At 44.4% G+C, this 18,264-nt stretch overlaps 2 protein-coding genes across 2 annotated transcripts; both read left to right on the plus strand.

Moving 5' to 3' along the window:
• Window positions 1-2,066: 2,066 nt before the first annotated feature.
• Window positions 2,067-10,090, plus strand: LOC121660532 (IgGFc-binding protein-like). The gene is made up of 3 exons (XM_042019904.1): window positions 2,067-2,364; window positions 8,168-8,842; window positions 9,798-10,090. Exons 1-3 carry the CDS (start codon window positions 2,067-2,069, stop codon window positions 10,004-10,006), a joined length of 1,182 nt encoding a protein of 393 aa, XP_041875838.1. The 3' UTR covers window positions 10,007-10,090.
• A 334-nt stretch (window positions 10,091-10,424) lies between these two features.
• On the plus strand, window positions 10,425-12,120 carry LOC121660534 (kielin/chordin-like protein). Its single transcript, XM_042019906.1, has 4 exons — window positions 10,425-10,798; window positions 11,052-11,338; window positions 11,479-11,511; window positions 11,805-12,120. The coding sequence occupies exons 1-3, from the start codon at window positions 10,694-10,696 to the stop codon at window positions 11,483-11,485; spliced, it is 399 nt and encodes a 132-aa protein (XP_041875840.1). The 5' UTR covers window positions 10,425-10,693; the 3' UTR covers window positions 11,486-11,511; window positions 11,805-12,120.
• The last annotated feature ends 6,144 nt before the right edge of the window (window positions 12,121-18,264 follow it).

Raw genomic sequence — 18,264 nt, forward strand, 5'->3', positions numbered from 1 at the left:
TCCCAATGGTTTATGAATAGCTGGCATAGGGTTTTGAAGAGGAGACTGCTGATGAGGCTGACAGCTGGTCTGGGGGCCTCACAGAATCAGACCTGAAATCAGTCAGAACTTACCCATGAGAATTTTACGGTGGAAATTTTGCAGCTTCAGTGAAACCCACAGAGAAGGCCAAGAACATAATCAATGAGAGAAGATGTTCTGGACACAAGGAGATGTTCTTGTTATGGGACGTTAAGAGTGTACAAGGAAGAACTTGCAGATCATATGTAACAACTATACCTTTGCTTGTATAGCTAATTGTTTTACTGCCTGAATGGTCATTGTTTGTTAGACAGCCTTGTCATTGTTTGCTAAGCAGCCAATCTCAATAGGCCACAGTCACTGTGAAGAGGTATAAGAATAGCAGTAGAGAAAATAAAAACTCTTATGACTTTGGATTACAACAAGTGTGTGCTGTTATGTCCGTCTCGACAAAGCCACAGATTGCCCATTGTGGTACTTTAAAATAGAAAAAGGTTCCATGAAATCATGGAAGCTGGAGTTTTTCTTACAGTACTGTAAAAATGTATTTAGTGGTGTAGTCAGTCACTTCTGTGTATAAATATTCAATTAATATATTGTCACTGTTGGGGCGGTCACAACAAACACAGACAGTGCCTCTTTCAAGGGCCAAAATGCCATTTATTAAACAAAGCAGCCTCTTTTATACACCTTTTGTATGTTATCACTCGTGTTACATATTCATTGGCTGCTAAACTACTACAATAGACTCATTGGCTATTATTAACTGCAATATACTACCATTGGCTACCTATAGCATAAGCATTCAAGCATTCAGAAAAATAACAGGTGCAGCTATGTTGCTGTTTTTCTCCTTCTGTTGTTTAACGTTCATGCTTCTGTTGATACTACATTTTCATGAGTAAAAGCTGATTGTTTTTCTTCTCATGGACTTTTCTCACAGTCCTTCTCCAGCCAAAGTAAGAGGCCTGAGCCATAATTTTACAAAGGGAACAAGGCCTTCATTTCATAAGGTTTTACTTAAATGCCACAATATATTATTAAGAAAGAAATATTGTAGGTATATAGACAACCTATTATTAAAAAGATTTTCTGTGTCCTGAAGTTGGTGCATCAAGGATCTTTATTTATTGCTTGCTTTTAATTATTACTGTTTCCAGTTTGGGGTTGCTCTTTTATCATTGTTTTATTTCAATCTCAACATTTGAGTAAAATCTGCCTGCAGTGATCTTGTCCTTATGTTTTAGGCTGTAGTAGATCTGAGTCACTGCCTGTCGCTGTTATCCCCAGAGAGACAGCAAGAATCACGACATAAGTCCAGGTCAGATGATATGGCCAAAGTGACCTCATTTAATCACCCATACCTTTTATAGCATGGTTCGCAAAAGAGAAATTACATGATTGGCCTATTGACCCACCATCTCTCAAGGTGATAGACTGAGCAGTAAGACACCCATTTCCAAATATTATTCTTAGAGAAGGAAAATAATTTTCCCAGTTCTTATAACAACCTGCAGGTGTAGAAATGGTTTACATTCTCTCAAACTGTTGTCCATCCAGTTCACATGAGAATGAAAGCTTTCACAGAGAAGCTGTGAGAAGCTGGATTTCTCTAACTGCCGTCTCATGAGAAAGAAAAGTTTCACAGGAAAATTCCTCTGCCAGCCCTTGCTAGCATCCACAACCGCCATCAGGATTGAATTGTTCTTGTGAATGTGTTGTCGTAGCCCAACCCCCCAACAGGCTGGATATCTATCAAGCTAGTGGCATCCACTGGGTGGATTTCCCCGCATAAGATCGTGGGTCTGAGGGTAGATCCTTGGGCGGGACTGAGGCCTGAAGTTACACCCCCACTGGGCGGCACCCTGGTTCAATTCCTCCCCCTGTTCTAAAAGGTTCTCCCCTATTCGGTTGATCATTGGCTTCTTGTTGTAAGTCCTGCCTCCCGGTTCCTCCTATTGGTCCTTGTTGAATTGTATCCACCCCCTCGCTTGTACCTCACTGGTTGTTTCCCTTCTCCCCACCTTGTTCCACCCCACTATAAAATGTCATGCACAGCCTTATTCAAGGCTCTTCCTTGGTCCGTGCCCTCCGGCATATACATCTGCTGGAACTCATACCAAGAGCCCCTCCTGCCTTCTTTGTCTCCGGGTCGACACGAGCTCACTCCATCGGCTCCCCGACATGCTTCCTCTAAGGAGGAGCCAGCACGCGCGTCCATCTCGCGCTATTCCTGCACCAAAGACGTCCGGCGAGGACGTTGCGGAAGTGACGCTGCGTCCCCTCTGTCCGAGGGCACACCGAAGCTCGTGCTGACGAGCTCGGCTAGCGTCATGAATGGTGGTGTGAAAATGCTTAAGGGCAGTCTCTGGCACAAAGAGCTGCATTGCTTGCTGCTTTAAATCCCATACTTAAATAGTTGATGTGGGTTTGTGCAAATGCCATCCTGTAACAATCCCGATAAAATATAGCACTGGTTTACAGATGAACCCTGTGAAAAACAAACTTGAGATGTCTTTCAAGAGATGCTTGTAAACAAGAGATTTGTAGTCTGTATTTTGACAAGATCTGTAGAGTTTTTTGGGAAGTGGGTAAACTGGATTCACCAGTTCTGCTGGTGAATCACAGGCATCCTTTGCAGGCCATCAGTGTGGCGTGAGCTTGCTGGATCAGCATCTGCCTCAGATGCAATGGTCATTTAGTTACTGGCATTTGGTAGCAGTTTTCCCTGTGTCACATTAAAATATCCCATGGACAAAGTTCTACATTGAGATTGAGGCTGAGGCATGGGAGATGGGGGTTAGGCCCAAAATCTTTGCAGTGTTTCATTTTCTCTTCTAAGTCAGAACTTGATTCTGTGGCACTTGAAACAAACTTTTTAAGAAACAGCTTCTAACCAGTCTGGCTGTAAACAATTCCTTCTCCATGCCACTGCCCCTTATGCAATACGATCTGCATTGTCACTGTAAACCCTGAATATTCTTCCTTAATGTCAGTAAAGTCAGCAACAAGAAGAAAACCAGTACAGTTCTCAGAAAGGTTCACATATATATCTGAATATCTTATTTCTGGCCCTTCTAAGGTATACAGTCATTCATGGGATTACAGGTTAAACCCAACAAGCCAACACCTTAATATTGAGTGTGAAATACATAGGAATGTTAATGTATGATGCTGTTCTGCCTTTACGGACAGGGTGCGCTTCTAAACCAATTACATTTCCCTTCTTTGTTGGTGATGGCAGCATTGATTAAGTTAATGTCTGGTAAATGAATTCATTTTAAGAAATTAACATTCATATATGATGTATATCCTAATCTAGATTAAGAACAGTGGACTGTCCTTTGCTTTTTAAGATAGTCTTTTTGGTGAATTGTACCTACCCATTTGACTTGTGGAGCTTGGTTGGAGCTGGTTCAAAGGTATATACTCATTTTCCCAGCAAGGCTGGCCTTTAATGCTGAAATCTGTCCTTAGCAAAAAGGTAACCAAATGAGGGCTGAAGGCAGGAAAACCACAGAAAAAGCAAAGAAAGATGTTTTGAGTGAGTCAAGAGGGAGAACAACCGTCTGTGAGGCACCACTCAGCTCGCTAAAAGGGCTTTTGAAAGGGCTTACACTGGTTCTTGTACTCAGGCGTAAATGCATGGGAGAAATAACAGCAAGATATTCTCAAGAGGTCTGTTACGATCCAGTTTAAACTCAGAAAAGCAAAGCAAGCTAAGTCTCTGAGCATAAACCGGAAAGAACTTAGAACGTTCTAGATATTCCCAGAAATGAGATTAAAACCAAACAAGATTAAATATTGTTGCCAAAAAATGGATGTATTTTATTTAATAGTGAAAGAGGCAAAAAGAAGGACAGAGAAAAAAAAGAAAGAAATAGGAAAAGAAGTGTGTGGGGGGGAAGGGGGACAGGGAGAGGTGACAGGGGTTAGGTGGAAGCAGATCACCCATCCGAGGGTCCCAACAATGCTTCGTTGCTCCCCTCCATCTGCTCTGCTCGTGGTGAGGGTCCCCCATAGCTGCCGTGGCCACACGGCCACACGCCACGCCACGCTGCCACACGCTGTGGGCCAGGTGGGAACGCCCACGTGCCTCCTCTTGCAGGGGCTGGCTTGACACTGTCCCTTGCAGCACTGAGGGTCTGTTGCATCATCTCTGGTGCTCTGGTGCTCTGGTGCAGGGTCTGGGGACCCCTTTGAGGGGGGCCCCTGTGATGGGCCATGTCACCCCCTCCTGCTGTGGATAAGCTTCTGACCAGAGGCTTTTCCAAGATACCCAAAGCCTCTCCTCCCCTGCCCTTTGGTGCAAGGGTCTCTGCAAGCCTGGCAGCTGATAGCCCTGGGGCTGTGGTCTCCATCTTGGAGGTGTTAAGCCTGTGCTTTGTGAATGTCCCCAGCCCTGAGTTGTTACTTTATCTTATCTTCATCAGGGAGCAGCATAAGGCCTCACTCAGGGCCCCATTCAGGGTGCAGTAGTCTTTTTTGCAGCTTTTGTAATACAGTTTTACAAGTCCTTTAAGAAAATGTTTAAGTCATAAAAGACAATATTTCAGTCTCTGACAAGTGCACACCATGGAGAAATCATCTTTCTTGCCTAACTCAGAATTTAAAGTGTATACCTGGATCACAGGTCATGAAACCATTTCCTCAGACAAAGAGTTAGAGCATAACTCTGAAAACCCCTGTAGCTGCCCCCTCAACCTTGGTCCAGTCGCTAGCCAGAGGCTGTGGAGGTGACAACACCTCTGCCGGAATACACAGGTGATGCTGCTTCCTCTCCACCTCATCCTTCCTGGGTGTTTGGGAGTTCCTGCTTCCATGTACGAATGAAGGAATGAGCAGCAGAGTGCAACCAGTTCAGGAGATATTTGTATATCACACTTTGCATGATATCATGTGCCAGAGATTAGAGCTTCAAGGTCAAATTATAGGAGAAACAGCACAACTGCAGAGCTGAACTGAAACTGTGTGTCACAGAAAGGGGTGTGCTGTGAAGGACAGACTGGTCAATTGATATTTTTTCAAATTTGAGAAAAAAAATGGTGAGAAATAAGTCACTTAGGGCAAAGGCAATATATAAGAATTGCAGAAGTAACCAAGGACTAGTAGCTAAAAAAAACCTGGTTTTGTCTACCATGTGTTCTGAGTGCTGCGTGGGTTTAACCATGATGAACCTGCCACCTCCTCTGAAAGGCCTGGGTTTGTGTCAGCAAGTGCTCTAAGTTATAAAATAGGAGTTGCTTTGGTTGGCATGAGAGTTTTTCCTCTATTTTTATCTCGTTGATGCTATCAATGTCTTACTGTTAAGCCGCACTGAAGAGTAAGTCAGGCTGCTGAAGTGAGCACAAATTCATTTGTGACTCTGTGTGCACAGTGGGATTAAGCAACAGGGCATGAAGGGAGTTTGATAACCCTGAATTTTTTTACTGGTTTTTGGTCCGTGTAATTTTGCTCAGTCTAGACAAGTCTACTGTTATGAGACTGACCATTCGTCTTATTTTTGTCTGCAGTGAGGAGCTGTCTGGTGATTGTTCTCTCTTGAGCACAGCAGGCTCAATTACAAGTTGAATGGGTATTTATGGATGCGTTTTGCAAAAAAGGTGGCATGATTTTGTAGCTAAAGGAACATCTTAGAAAGTCTCTGTGAGGCCGTTAGACACTTAATTTCTCCTTGAGTTGATACAGTAGTTGGTGAATTGGTGAATTTGTACAAAATGAGTTGAGTCCTCAGTAAAGAGATTTATGTAACTTTATTACATAAATCCTGGGTCAGACCCATTAGCTGATGTAAAACCGCAGAGTTCAATTTCCATATATCTGCTATGATTTATATTAGCTCAGAGCCCAGTCTTATATTTTCTCAGTCTGACTGGATGATTATTTATTAAAAGTGAGTTTGCTGTTTACAATACCCTAAAGATGCAAAACAGCCAGGTTTCTGGCTTAATTTCACTGAATGTGAACTAAAATCATAGGGAAGCAGTAAATTTGGAATATTTTTTTCAGCAGCATTGATACAGAGACAATTCTGTGTTAGCTGTCTGTTCAGAAAGCCGAAACCACATTGCAACTAACGTTTTACGCAGGAAGCACATGAGAAAACCTACGGAATGAGTTGTCTTTACTTAAACATTCAGGCAGGTTGTGAATCTGAATTGCTGCAGCCGTTCTGCACATTCCTACAAAGAGACACAAGCAAGAGATCCTGCAGTGGAACTGTCCCCTCAGAGGTACTTAGCAGTGATTAATAAGGGCCAGGGTGATGCACAAATCATTTTCTCTCTGAGGATCTATGAAGTAGCCCTAGGAGGAATGGCAGTGATACTATTGCATTTCAGCCAGGCTGAGCTGGCACGGGTAGCAGGAAAAACAGTAGAAATGTGATCCCCAGCTCATCTTGCCATGCACACCATGGAAGGGATTTCCTTGAAAACAAAACCCAGAAGGAGTTGGTCTGTGCTCCTCTACAACAGGGCAACAGAGCAAAGAACACAGGATGGGACATCTTCCTTGGATGGTGGTCAGCCTCAGACAGAATCAGCTCTGTGGGTTATGGGGTACAGATGGGGTTTATTGCTGTGGTGGGACATTAAAACAGGTCAGACCATAAGAATGACACCTGTTGGTCTTCATTCTCTTAGCTGCAGACAAGCATACAGAGGTGTCAGGCCAAATCAGGCAATTGGTGTGAGTATTTCTGCCAAGAATGGGAAACTCATACTCCAGTCAAAGCACCGGGCAGTGTAAAATGTGAGATGGAAGTCGTGTCTACACCTAGGCAAATATTTCACCATCACCAGACTTGGAATGCATAAGTGTGTGTCCTGATCAACATTCACATTTGAGCTCTTCCCTAATCTTTGCATTTTTAACTCTTAAGGGGGCTTCAGCTGAAGTGGTGTTTATATACAAGTCTCTGACAGATTTCTTTCCCAGCAGTGAGTATGACGAACCCACTCCACAGATGACAAGTGACTGCTGGGCTCCCATCGGGCATCTTTGAATCCCCAGCTGAGACCTCAGGAGCTCTGATTTTATGTCTTTATTTAGCCTTAGTGACAGGGGTGTCTCGGCTGAGCCCACAGAGTGTCAGCCAAGGTGGCAGCTGTCACGGAGAAACACACTCAGACACATCTCAGATGATGCCCTTAGCAGCGAGTTCTGCTTTCTTGGGGCTCCCCTGACACTGCCACTTGTGCCTCTACAATCAGGGAAGGGAGATTGTATTTCAGAGCAAGCCACATCCCTGCTCAGGTCATTCACTGACCAGCCCCTCTGGAGGGAGGTGTGTTTCCTTCTTGCTGGTACCCCCAGTGCCTGCAGAGCTCCTGTTACCAATGAAATTCCCTGACTGAGCTCATGCTTGATGAGTTTTCTGCCTGCCAAGAGCCATGTGGGACCTGGTTCTCATTTTTCTTCAGCATTCCTTTCCTTCCATCTTCACAGAAAGAAAAATGGACCAGAAGTGACAGCTGTCACTCTGTGGCTATTGGAACTAAAGGATTTATAGGGTCTGACAGCACTGGGCAAAAGGGCCCAAAATGTGAAAACCTCATTACTGCTAGAGAAGATTTCCTGCCTTTCACTGTTTCTCAAGAATTAATATTCTTTTATAGAACTTTTTCACTCTCTTTCTCAATTATTGTTCTTTTTTGCCAGGGAATGGCAGCCAGTATTCCTTCAGCAGATCACAGGGAAATGAACAGGGGACTTCTTTTGATTGATTTGTGAAAGTACTAACAGATTTGTATCACAAAAAATAAAAAAGAGGTGTGAAGTTGTACCTGCTGACCCTTCTACCATGTGATTAATCACTAAAATAATGCTTAATTTTTTTTTTATATTGGATGAGCAAGGTCAAGCACACCTGATGCCACATGAGAATGAGGAGAGGCTTTTGGAGGCTTTTGAAACCTTAAGGATTTTGATACCAGGATTTGGTGTCCCACCAGCTGCAACAGACCCGTGTGATACCGAGAGGTGACTTTTGCACTTCATGACAATGAACTAGGAAAGTGAAGACAACATGGGGAGTCAGAGGGAGAGGGAATGGAGGGAAGAACTTTGATTTCTGGGTGTCTCTGGGGAACATTTAGGACTGTTTTCACATTTATCTGTTGGTTTTCCAGGTCATGATTATAAGGAGGGTGGGTGTTTTCCTCCACATCTACACTGTCACCATGGAGTGGGTGTGGTGACTCTATACTGCATGTTACACGTGTCACCCTGTCCCCATTCCAGGCGGACTCGGAGCGCTACACCCTCCCACTGGTGACGGAGGACAAGAACCTCCGCATTGGCCAAGAGGGGAATAACATCATCCTCCACACTGCTGCAGGAGTCCGCATTCTCTACAACACAGCCACCTTCCTCCTCATCACTGTCCCTGACGTCTACCGTGGCCGGCTGTGCGGCTTGGGTGGTGACTATGACGGGGACCCCAGTGACGACTTCTGGCTGCCCAGCAGGGTGCTGGCAGGAACCACTCAGGAATTTGTCACCTCCTGGAAGGTTCCAGAGAAGGACAGAGCATGCACTGACGGCTGTGGCAGCAGCGTGTGCAGCAGGTGTGATGTTGCCAGTGAGGTGACATATGGCAGGAACGGATCCTGCGGCATCACCTGCGACGCAGAAGGGCCGTTCCTGGGGTGCTGCCCACGTGTCAGCCCTGTGGAGTATTTCACCCACTGCGTCCATGATGTCTGTGCTGCCAGAGGGGACCACACTTGTGCCTTGTGCCACGTGCTGCAGGCGTACACCGCCGCTTGCCAGGCCGCTGGCGCTACAGTCGAAGCGTGGAGGACAAAGGACTTCTGCCGTAAGCCAGGAAGAAGTTCCTCACTCTGGGTCCTGTTTCCCTCAAAAGCCATCTTTTCTTCTAGGAAAAAAACCCTAAAGTTTTGGAAAAAAATTCCTCAAGATTGGGAAAATTAGTTTATGAAAGAATTTCCCCCAGCTGAGGAAAATTTTTCTCATTTTAGAAAATGTTCCCTCAAATTTTGAAAAAGTTCCCCCGAGTTTCAAAAAAATCTTCATGTTTTGCAAAAATTCCTTCAAATTTTAGGAAAAGTCATCCAATATTAAAAAAACCTTTAAAAAGTGAAAAAAAATTCAAATTTCAAAAAAGCCTTCGATTTTTGAAAGAATTCACTCAAATTTTAGAAAAATTCCCTTCTGTTTTAAAAAATCATCCTCCCATTACTCAAAAATTCCTTTAAAATTTGGAAGTTCTCCCTCAACTTTGATTAAAACCTTCCAATTGTGAAAACAGCCTCAAAATCTGAAAAAATTGCTCACCGTTTTGAAAAATAATCAAATTTTGAAAAATTGCTTCCAACTTTGAACTTATTTCCTCTAATTTTGTAAAACACCCTTCAGTTTTGAAAAGAATTTGCAGAAAGACTTCCAATTTTGGAAAAAAAGCTCAAATTCCATGAAAAAAAAACCCCAAAATTTTTGAAGGGACTACCCAATTTTGGTAAAATGAATAACATTTTACTGAAAACACTCCAATATGGAGGAATAATGCCAATTAGGAATGGTGACCTCAAACTTCAAAAAACACAACCCAATTTTGAGAAGAAAAAAACCCCAGTTTTTATGAAAATGCCAAAACTAATAACTAATAAACTAAAACAAATAAAAGCCTCCCATTTTGAAAAATAATCCCTCAAAAAAAAAATTTTTTTTTCTGATAACCTTCAAATTTTGACCAAACCCCCCCACAACTTTGGAATTGTCCCAACAATGCTGTTTTCTCCCTTTTTCCCCAGCACTGTCCTGCCCCCCAAACAGCCACTACGAGCTCTGCACCCGCACCTGTGACCTCACCTGTGCTGCCCTCGTGGGCCCTGCCCCCTGCACCTGGGGGGGCTTTGAGGGGTGTCCGTGTGACGAGGGGTTTGTCTTTGATGGGGACACCTGCGTGTCACCCGAGCTCTGTGGCTGCCTCCACAGGGGACACTACCTCAAGGTCAGGTGACAGGGCAGGTGACATCTGAGGCTTGGGACTGGTGGGCTTATTTTGCTGGGAATCAGGTTGGGGGTTGGGCTGCCCCATCTAGAAAGTCCCAGAGGGTCTGGGGGAAAAAAAGGGCAATTAACAGCAAAAAGGACAATTGGCAGGGGAAAAAAAGGGCAATTACTGAGGGAGTAGCCTGGAAAAGTGAATTAATAATTAATGAGGAAAAAGGAACAATTAATGGTGAAAAAGGACAAATAACAGGAAAAATTTGTGATTAGCAGGGAAAAAGTTACCATGAACTGGTTGAGTTGCCCAAAGTCCCCCAAATCCACCTGAATTTCTCACTCTCTAGGATTTTCCCCCTTGGAAGTTGGGAAATTCCCCCAAAATTTGGGAGATGGGGCTTAACCTGTGTTATTTCCTGTTCCAGCAGGTGAGATTGTCACCTTCAACAACTGCTCCAAGGAATGCCACTGTCACCCATCACGGGGACTGGTGTGCTGGGACACGCAGTGTCCCCAGGACCAGGTGTGCGTCACCCGTGACGGGGCACAGGTGTGTGCCAGGAGTGAAGGCCACTGTCGGGTCACGCCTGGAGCCACCCTGACCACCTTTGATGGCATCGCCGGGCCCCTGTTGGCCAATGGCACCTACAAGGTGTCAGCCCTCTGCAATGAGAAGGCAGCAGATTGGTTCAAGGTGGTGATGGAGGTCAGCAACTGTCGTGACACAAATGTCCCCACGGCCACAGCTGCCATCGTCTTCGTCCGTGAGGGCGTTGTCAGCGTCAACAGCAACATGGAGGTGTGGGTGAGTGGGGCAGGTGAGGGGGTTTTGGGTGGTTTGTGTCAATCTAGAGAGATTTGGGCAAAAATCTCTCTAGATTTTGCCTGGTAGTGAGCTACTTTGTCTGATGTGGAGTGATTTTGCCCCATAATGAGCCATTTTTGCAAAAAAAAAAGAGTGATTTTGGCTCTAGCCAAGCTAGAGCCCTTTGCTCTCGAACAAATGGGTTTTTATCATGTGTCTCGTAATTTTCTGTAATTTTCCGTAATTTTCCCAGGTCAATGGCCTCTTCAACCAGCCCCCCACCACCACCTCTGACTCTGTCACTGTGACGTCGTCCCGTGGGAATGTCACGATCACCCACCGCTCTGGGATGTCCGTCACCATCACCCAGGACGGGGAGGCGACCATCCCCGTGACCTCAGGCCTGGCCTCCCGTCTCTGTGCCTCCTGTGGGAATTTCAACGGAAACCCCAGAGATGACTTGAAGCTTCCGGACGGACGTGATGCCCGGAGTGTTGGAGAAGTGGTGGACATGTGGAAATCCCAGGATTTTTCTGGATGGTGAGTGATTCCTAATTTGCTTTCCCCCAAATCCAAGAAAAATTTGGTTTTCCGCCCAGGTATTTGGCAATAATGTCAGTGCAGGAGGGGCTGGGCAGATCCTGGAAGGAATTTTCCAGTTTCTTTGGTTTCATCCGCAGCGACTGAAGCAGGATCCTGTGGGAACGATCCGGGTAAGCAACTGCTTTGCCAAAAAATGAGCCATCTTTCATTATAAGGGGCCTTTTTTTGCCCAATTATGAGACATTTTTCTCAACAATGAGCCATTCTGCATAGTAAATACCATTTTTTCCCCAAAATTGGCCATTTTCCCCAAAATCAGGCCATTACGCATAATGCTGACCCACTTTTGTGTAAAAATGACCCATTATTTGCGTATTAACAATCCATTTTGCTTAACACTTCCCCATATTTGCCCAAAACTGACCCATTTCTGCCCAAAATGATGCGTTTCTCTTTCTTCCAGCCACATCTCCCACCAGATCCGTCAAGAAGTTGATGCTCCTGTATATCCCATCCCGTAGGTGGATCCACCTCAAACTCCCCCAAATTTGGGAAAATTCTGGATTTTGTCTCAAATCCATGAAATTTTCCTGGATTTTTCCCAAATGGATTAACTCTGCGTGTATCCTAATGCCCTGATATCCCATCCACTCTCTAGAATCCAAAAATAGATCAAGTTCAGGTCAAAAAGACCCAAACCCCAATGTTTTTTCCCATACAAAAAGGATCTTGCCAAGGGCTGGTTTTGATACAACAGTCAATAAACGCTTCTAAAGGCTTTTTGGGGGTGTGAATTTGAGGTTTATTTGCTGATTTGTAAAATTGGGGGGTCATTATCCCAAAGGGTAGGGATATCTTACCCCTAAATGTGGGTCAACGTGGTCCCCAAGTGTGGGGCACTGGGACCCCTCTGTGGGGCATTGCAGCTCCAGAGTATGTGACTTCCTGACCCCAAAGTCCAGGACACTGTGACCCCTAAATTGTAACACCATGACCCCCAAGTGTGACACATCACAACCCCAAGCGTGCGGTGTTTTGACTGCAAATTTTGGGGCCATGAAACCAAAAATTGTGTAGCACTGTGACCCCTGAGTGTGGTATGTTTGACCCCAAAGTGTGGTGTAATGTGATTCCAAAGAGTGGGGCACTATGACACCTAAGTGTGGGGTGATATGATCCCCAAGTGTTTTTACCCCAAAATGTGGGGCATTGTGACACCAAAATGTGGGTCACTGTGACCCCCAGGTGTGAGATATTGAGGCCCCCATATGTGACTCACTGTGACCCCAAAGTGTGGAGTGTTTGACCTCAAAGTGTGGGACACTGTGACCCCAAAGTATGGCACACTGTGACCCCCAAGTGTGAGGTGTCTTGACAGAAAAGTGTGGGACAATGTGACCCAAGAGCACGTGGCACTGTGACCTCAAAGTGTAGGGCATTCTGACCCCAAAATATGTGGTGTTTTGCCCCCAAAGTGTGAGGCACTGTAGCCCTTAAGTGTGTGGCATTGTGACCTCCAAGTGAGGGACATTGCAACCCCAAAGAGTGGGTGAATGTGACCCCCAAGTGTAGGGCTCTTTGACCCCAAAGTGTCAGGCACTGTGACCCCAAAATTTGGGACGATGTGACAACAAATGTGGGGCACTGTTACCCATAAGTGTGGGGCACTCTGACCCCCACGTGGGGGGCCCTTTAACCCCAAAGCGTAGGATATCATGACCCTTAAGTGTGGTGCATTGTGGTCCCCAATTGTGGGACATTTTGACCCCAAAATAGGGGGCAGTGTGACCCCAAAGTTTCGGACAATGAGACCCAAAAGCGTGGGGCAATGTGACCCCCAATTTTGAGGTGTTATAACCCCAAAGTTCAGGGCATCGTGACCCCAGTGCTTGGGGTACTGTTCCCCACACTGAGCCCCTCCCTCCCCAGTCTCCCCTGTCCATGCTGAATCACCCCTCACTCCCTCCCCACCTCTTTTTCCCTGTTTCTTCCCTATTCCCACCTGGATTCTTGACCACCCGGACTGTGGGGTGGGGACTCCCAATTCCTTCTCATTTACCTCCATGGGAGCAGGATATCTGGTGTCTCCTACCCTGCCTTGGGAAGTCCCCAAATCTCCGAGTTCCCACCTCAAAAATAATAACAAATACTAAAACCTTGGCAGTGGGATCCAAAATTCCCAGAAATACGAGAGGACCTGGCAGAATTCCCAGATATTTTCACAACAACTTGGGTCCAGCAAAAAGCCCTTGGAATTCTTCTGAAATAAAAGCTGCAAAAAGAAGCATAAAGGTTTTTAACCTTTTTTTTTTTGCCATTTCCCCCCTCAAAATCTGGCATTTTGTGGGTAGTGGATGCATTTTTTGGGTAAAAACTGGGAAAAGTTGGTGTGCAGGTAATTTTCAAGGAGACGGTCCTGTGATTGGGGATTGTTTGGGGGAGGGGTGTGCCCCAAGGTGGTGGGAGGTGTTTGAGGTCTTTTGGTGTGACCCAAAGTGGCAGGAAGGTCTTGGGGATGGGAGCGGTTGGGAAAGGGGTTTGGGAATGGGGGGTTGGTGTATTGCAGGTGTGGTGGAGGGGTTTTGTGATCCCCCAAGGTGGGGGAGGAGGTTAAGGAGAGGGTCCAGCATCTCTGCCAGGCACTGGAAGCCCTGGGAGACAAAACTCAACTGGCATATTTCAAATATTATGTTACTCAAATATTCCCATATTCCATCAATATTCAACCATTATTATTGCAGTTGGAGTTTTTGTTTGATTTTTGTGTGACACAAAAACTTTTAGAGGGTTTTTTAATGGTCTTCTGAGTCAAGAATGAACATGGTCACAGTTTGCAATGAGAGTTCTTGCCTCTTTCACCATGAGCTCAGCATTTGAAAGGTATTTTTTTTTAAAGCATGCTAGTGGTCTGACTTTATTTTATTTTGGTCTTAAGTTTTTTCAACTGTTAAAGGATTTTCAGTCACTTACTTATGATGGTTTCTGAGCCCTGGAACACCTCGAGTGTGGAGGATGTCTTGGAAACCTTTTTAGGTTGTCATGTTGCAAGAGATCAATTGCAATAAATCAAAGGTTGATCAATATTCTGTCTTTTCCTCAGAGACAAATGCATTTAACTTTTCCTGCGTTTTAATGGAGGAAAAACTCCATTGACACACAGGGATTGATGTTAACTCTTAAGTCATCCTTATTTGCTAATTTATTCTGCTTCAAGTATTTTTATAACACAGTCACAAAAGATGCCCAAGTCTCTTGGAGAATAAAAGCTGTTGCTTTAAAATCATTAAGAGAATAAAATAAAATCCTTATTTAAAATTTTTTAAAAAAAGAAGATTCCCTTAAAATAAGACCAGCCAGAGTGTGCACATTCCATGTGGTGTTTTGCCACCTGTTCAAGCCAAATATCCTGCAGCAGTTTTCCAGGAGGAAAAGCTCTCCAGCTCAAAAGTACAGCCAGTTGTTTCTACATCAAAGACAAAATGCCGTTAGTTTCTGCCTCAAAATCAGCAGTCTGAGAAAATGCCTCCAATTAAAACAAACAAACAAGTCTCCCTTTGTTTTGTTGTTTTTCTTTTCTTTTGCCTGCAAGCATCAACATTTTAATTCTTTTTTTTTAAGATCATGCACTAGCTTTGGCTGCAAGGCCACAATTTAATTTACTCCTTAGTTGCAACCTAATCATTCAAACTTTCAGTAAATTAAAAATGCCACCTTAAGCTTCCACTGAAAACCTTGTGGGAAAGTGGAAGTGCAGCTTTGATAATAAAGCACAAAAATATAAAGCAAAAGGTGTGAATCTCACATTTTCTTACAGAGGATCTATAATGTGATCAACCTTTTCGTCTACCTATTTGTCAGACAAACTTAATTTAGGGAAAAAAAATTAAATAGGTAGTTGCAAATTAGTATCACCTTCTCTCCCTGTATGTGTCAGCAGATCCATCCATAGATCCATCAGCCAGGGAGCGGTGGTGGCAATGATGGCAGCACGCAGGAGGTGGCACACAGAATCACAGAGTCACGGAATGGTTTGGGTTGGAAGGGACCTTAAAGCCCATCCAGTCCCACTCCCTGCCATGGGCAGGGACACCTTCCACTACCAGGAAAACCAGGTTGATCCAAGCCCCCTCCAGCCTGGCCTTGGACACTTCCAGGGATGGGGCAGCCACACATTCCACCCTGATTTTTGGACTCCTAATTAGTCACAGGCCTGTGTTTTTCTCTGGAATTTAAGATTCTTGGCTGGGGTCTCAATTTGTCAGTGATCTTTTATATTTGATGGTTCCACATACCCTCCCTGTGCCAGGGGAGAGCAGAGTCCCAGCAGAAGCACTGGGTACCTCCAGTTCGTACCCTTGTGCCATGGCACAAGGCATGTGGTCTACTTTCAGAGTATTTCCACAAGCAAAACCAATGAAGATTACTTCTGAGCCACAGAGAATTTTTCCCCCCCATGGAGAACTTTTTTACTTAAACTAAGCAGGTGACTTCCCTTTTGGAATTGAAAGGGCCCAGGAGTAAACCTAGCTCCAGTCTCAGAGACTGGGTCACTTCTGCAGTAATTTTCTGCCTACAAATTCCACAGTAAAATTACCAAAGATATTTTCTTTCTGCGAAATAAACCTACATGTTTAGATATGGCTTTGTAAAATTCCTGTCTGTGAAAGTGGATGCAATCTATAAGATTACATAATATTGTTCATAATACTGATCCAGCTCTGGGAAAGACGAGCAGGTGTAAAGGTGTAACTGAGCTGGATGGAACAAGATAAGGCCAGACCATGGAAAAAGGAGGAAATAATGATACTGCCCCATATATCACTGTGACTTGGCACTGCTAAAACTCAACCCCTTCAGAGCTGAGATAGTATCGTGAGAGTGGTGCCTTGCCCAGTCGCCATATTGCAAATAACTACAAGAATTGGGAGCAGGCTTTGATGCCAGCTGACTCAGAAACAGGAGAAGCTTTTAGTCCAATGAAACTGTGAAGAAACTGTGCTGTGTGAGTAAACTCTGATCACTTGCCAAAAACACCTGCTTTCCATGACTGCATCGTTCCTGCTATCTGCCAGCAAGCCTCCTTCTGCCTCTGCCTCCAGCCCTGGCATGGCAGCAAACTGGCAAGGCCTAGAGTGAGGCTGAGGTTGTAATGCTACTGTGTTTACAAAGTCTCACAGCGTTTTGGGAAGCACTCTCACGCTCTTTGTCAAAGTTGTTCAATAATATCCTCAGACAGCAGAGCTAGGAATTATAAATCCAGCACCAACGCAGGCAATGCAGTCAGTGCAGAAAAGTTCAATGACTGCTTCGCTGTCCTGGTGAAACAGGAGTGGAGCTGGCTGTGCAAGGAAGGAGCTATGCCTCTTAATTAAAAAAACAAAAACCCAAAAGTGTCCTTTTCCACTGATGAATTGTGGAGGAGGATGGAAAGATAAGAGGCATGGAATACAGCAGAGGAAAGGTGTAGAGAACTGCCGGAATACAAATGCAAAGCACGAGGAGAGCTTGCACCAGACCTCTGAAGATGAGCTTCAGCTTCTCAGGCCCTAAATGCAGTGAAGGAGGAGCTAGAGAAGTGGGAATATCTCTCAAAACAAGTCACGCTTTTAGCTTGGCTTTCACTGCAGGGAAGATGTCCCCTGAAGCTTCTAAATCAATGTTCTGATGTTCTGTCACGGAAACCCCTCTCAGTATATTTAATGCAGAACAGGACCTTGCAACTCTACTGTCACCAAGGGCACAGGAGCCCCCTCTGGGGCTGGTTTAAATGCCCACTTCCTAAGGGGTTTTTGTTGTGTTTTGGCTGCAGCAAGCAGGTGTTAAGAGATATTACAGGCTGTATCCCTCTGGGAGGGCCTGGTATCTGGGAAAAAAGTAATAATCACTGATAATTTGTAAATGCCTTCCTTTGCCCAGCACAGAAGTGTCTCTTCTGCACTTCTCCTTTTCCTCAGAGGGCAGGAGTTATGAATCACCAAGGGAGGAAAACAACATAAACTTCTTTTGCTACCAGTTGATTCTGAACCACCCTTGGGGTAATTTTGGCAGTCCTGGATCCATAGCAAATCATATAGGACTTGATTCAGTCACAAATCCAAAACCTGTGGAGATAAACCTTCAATTTGGGAGCGCTGGGAGAGGATCTTGCAGCAATAACCTTGCCTGTCTCTCTCTCTCCTCCCACAGTATAGCAAAATAAATGTGTATAGATACTTCTTATTTGCTTGTTTACACTTGTTTCTCAGAGCACTGAACTATGCCTCACCCATTTTTCTGTAATCAAAGGGAAGTGGGAGGAGGAATTGTGTTTCTGTGCCAGTCTACATGTTTTACTGCTTCTGCAAGATAAAGGAAACGAGGATCTGTCTGTCTGCCTGATGCAGAGGGTGATTCACACACCTATTACAACAGAAACACAAAAGCCATGCAGCTGTAAAGCCAATACAATTAAAACTGGGTATAATTAAAACAATTGTCTGATGGCAAACAGGCACTACAGCCCTGTACAGCTATTCTCAAAGGAGAATATAGACAGATAAAAGGTACCTTTTTGGCAGAGCAACACTGCTCAGTAGATTTAATTTAAACCATATGAGATTATTATGTCATATTAATCAGAATACTTTTGCAGAATCTTTCAAGTAACAAGCTTTGTGTTATGGTCTCTCAGCTGCTTTTCTCTGCCCAAGTAGCACTGTGACTACGATGGCTGTGTAATATGAAATTACTGAATTTATGGACATAAAAGATTTTCTTCATGTCTGAAAATGTTTATGAAAGGTCTTAATATGACTAAGAGGAAAATCTACAAAAAAGGAATAAAAAAAAAATCTTCATTCTCCCAGAAAGGGCACAGGTAATGAAAACAGAAAGGTAAAATCTTCTGAAAAGGGGCAAGAAAATGCTTGCCTTTTTTTTTTTTT

This window comes from Corvus kubaryi, unplaced genomic scaffold (assembly GCF_017639235.1).
Source record: "Corvus kubaryi isolate FWS band 111438036 unplaced genomic scaffold, C.kubaryi_AGA036_p1.0 36462, whole genome shotgun sequence".
Lineage (NCBI taxonomy): Eukaryota > Metazoa > Chordata > Aves > Passeriformes > Corvidae > Corvus > Corvus kubaryi.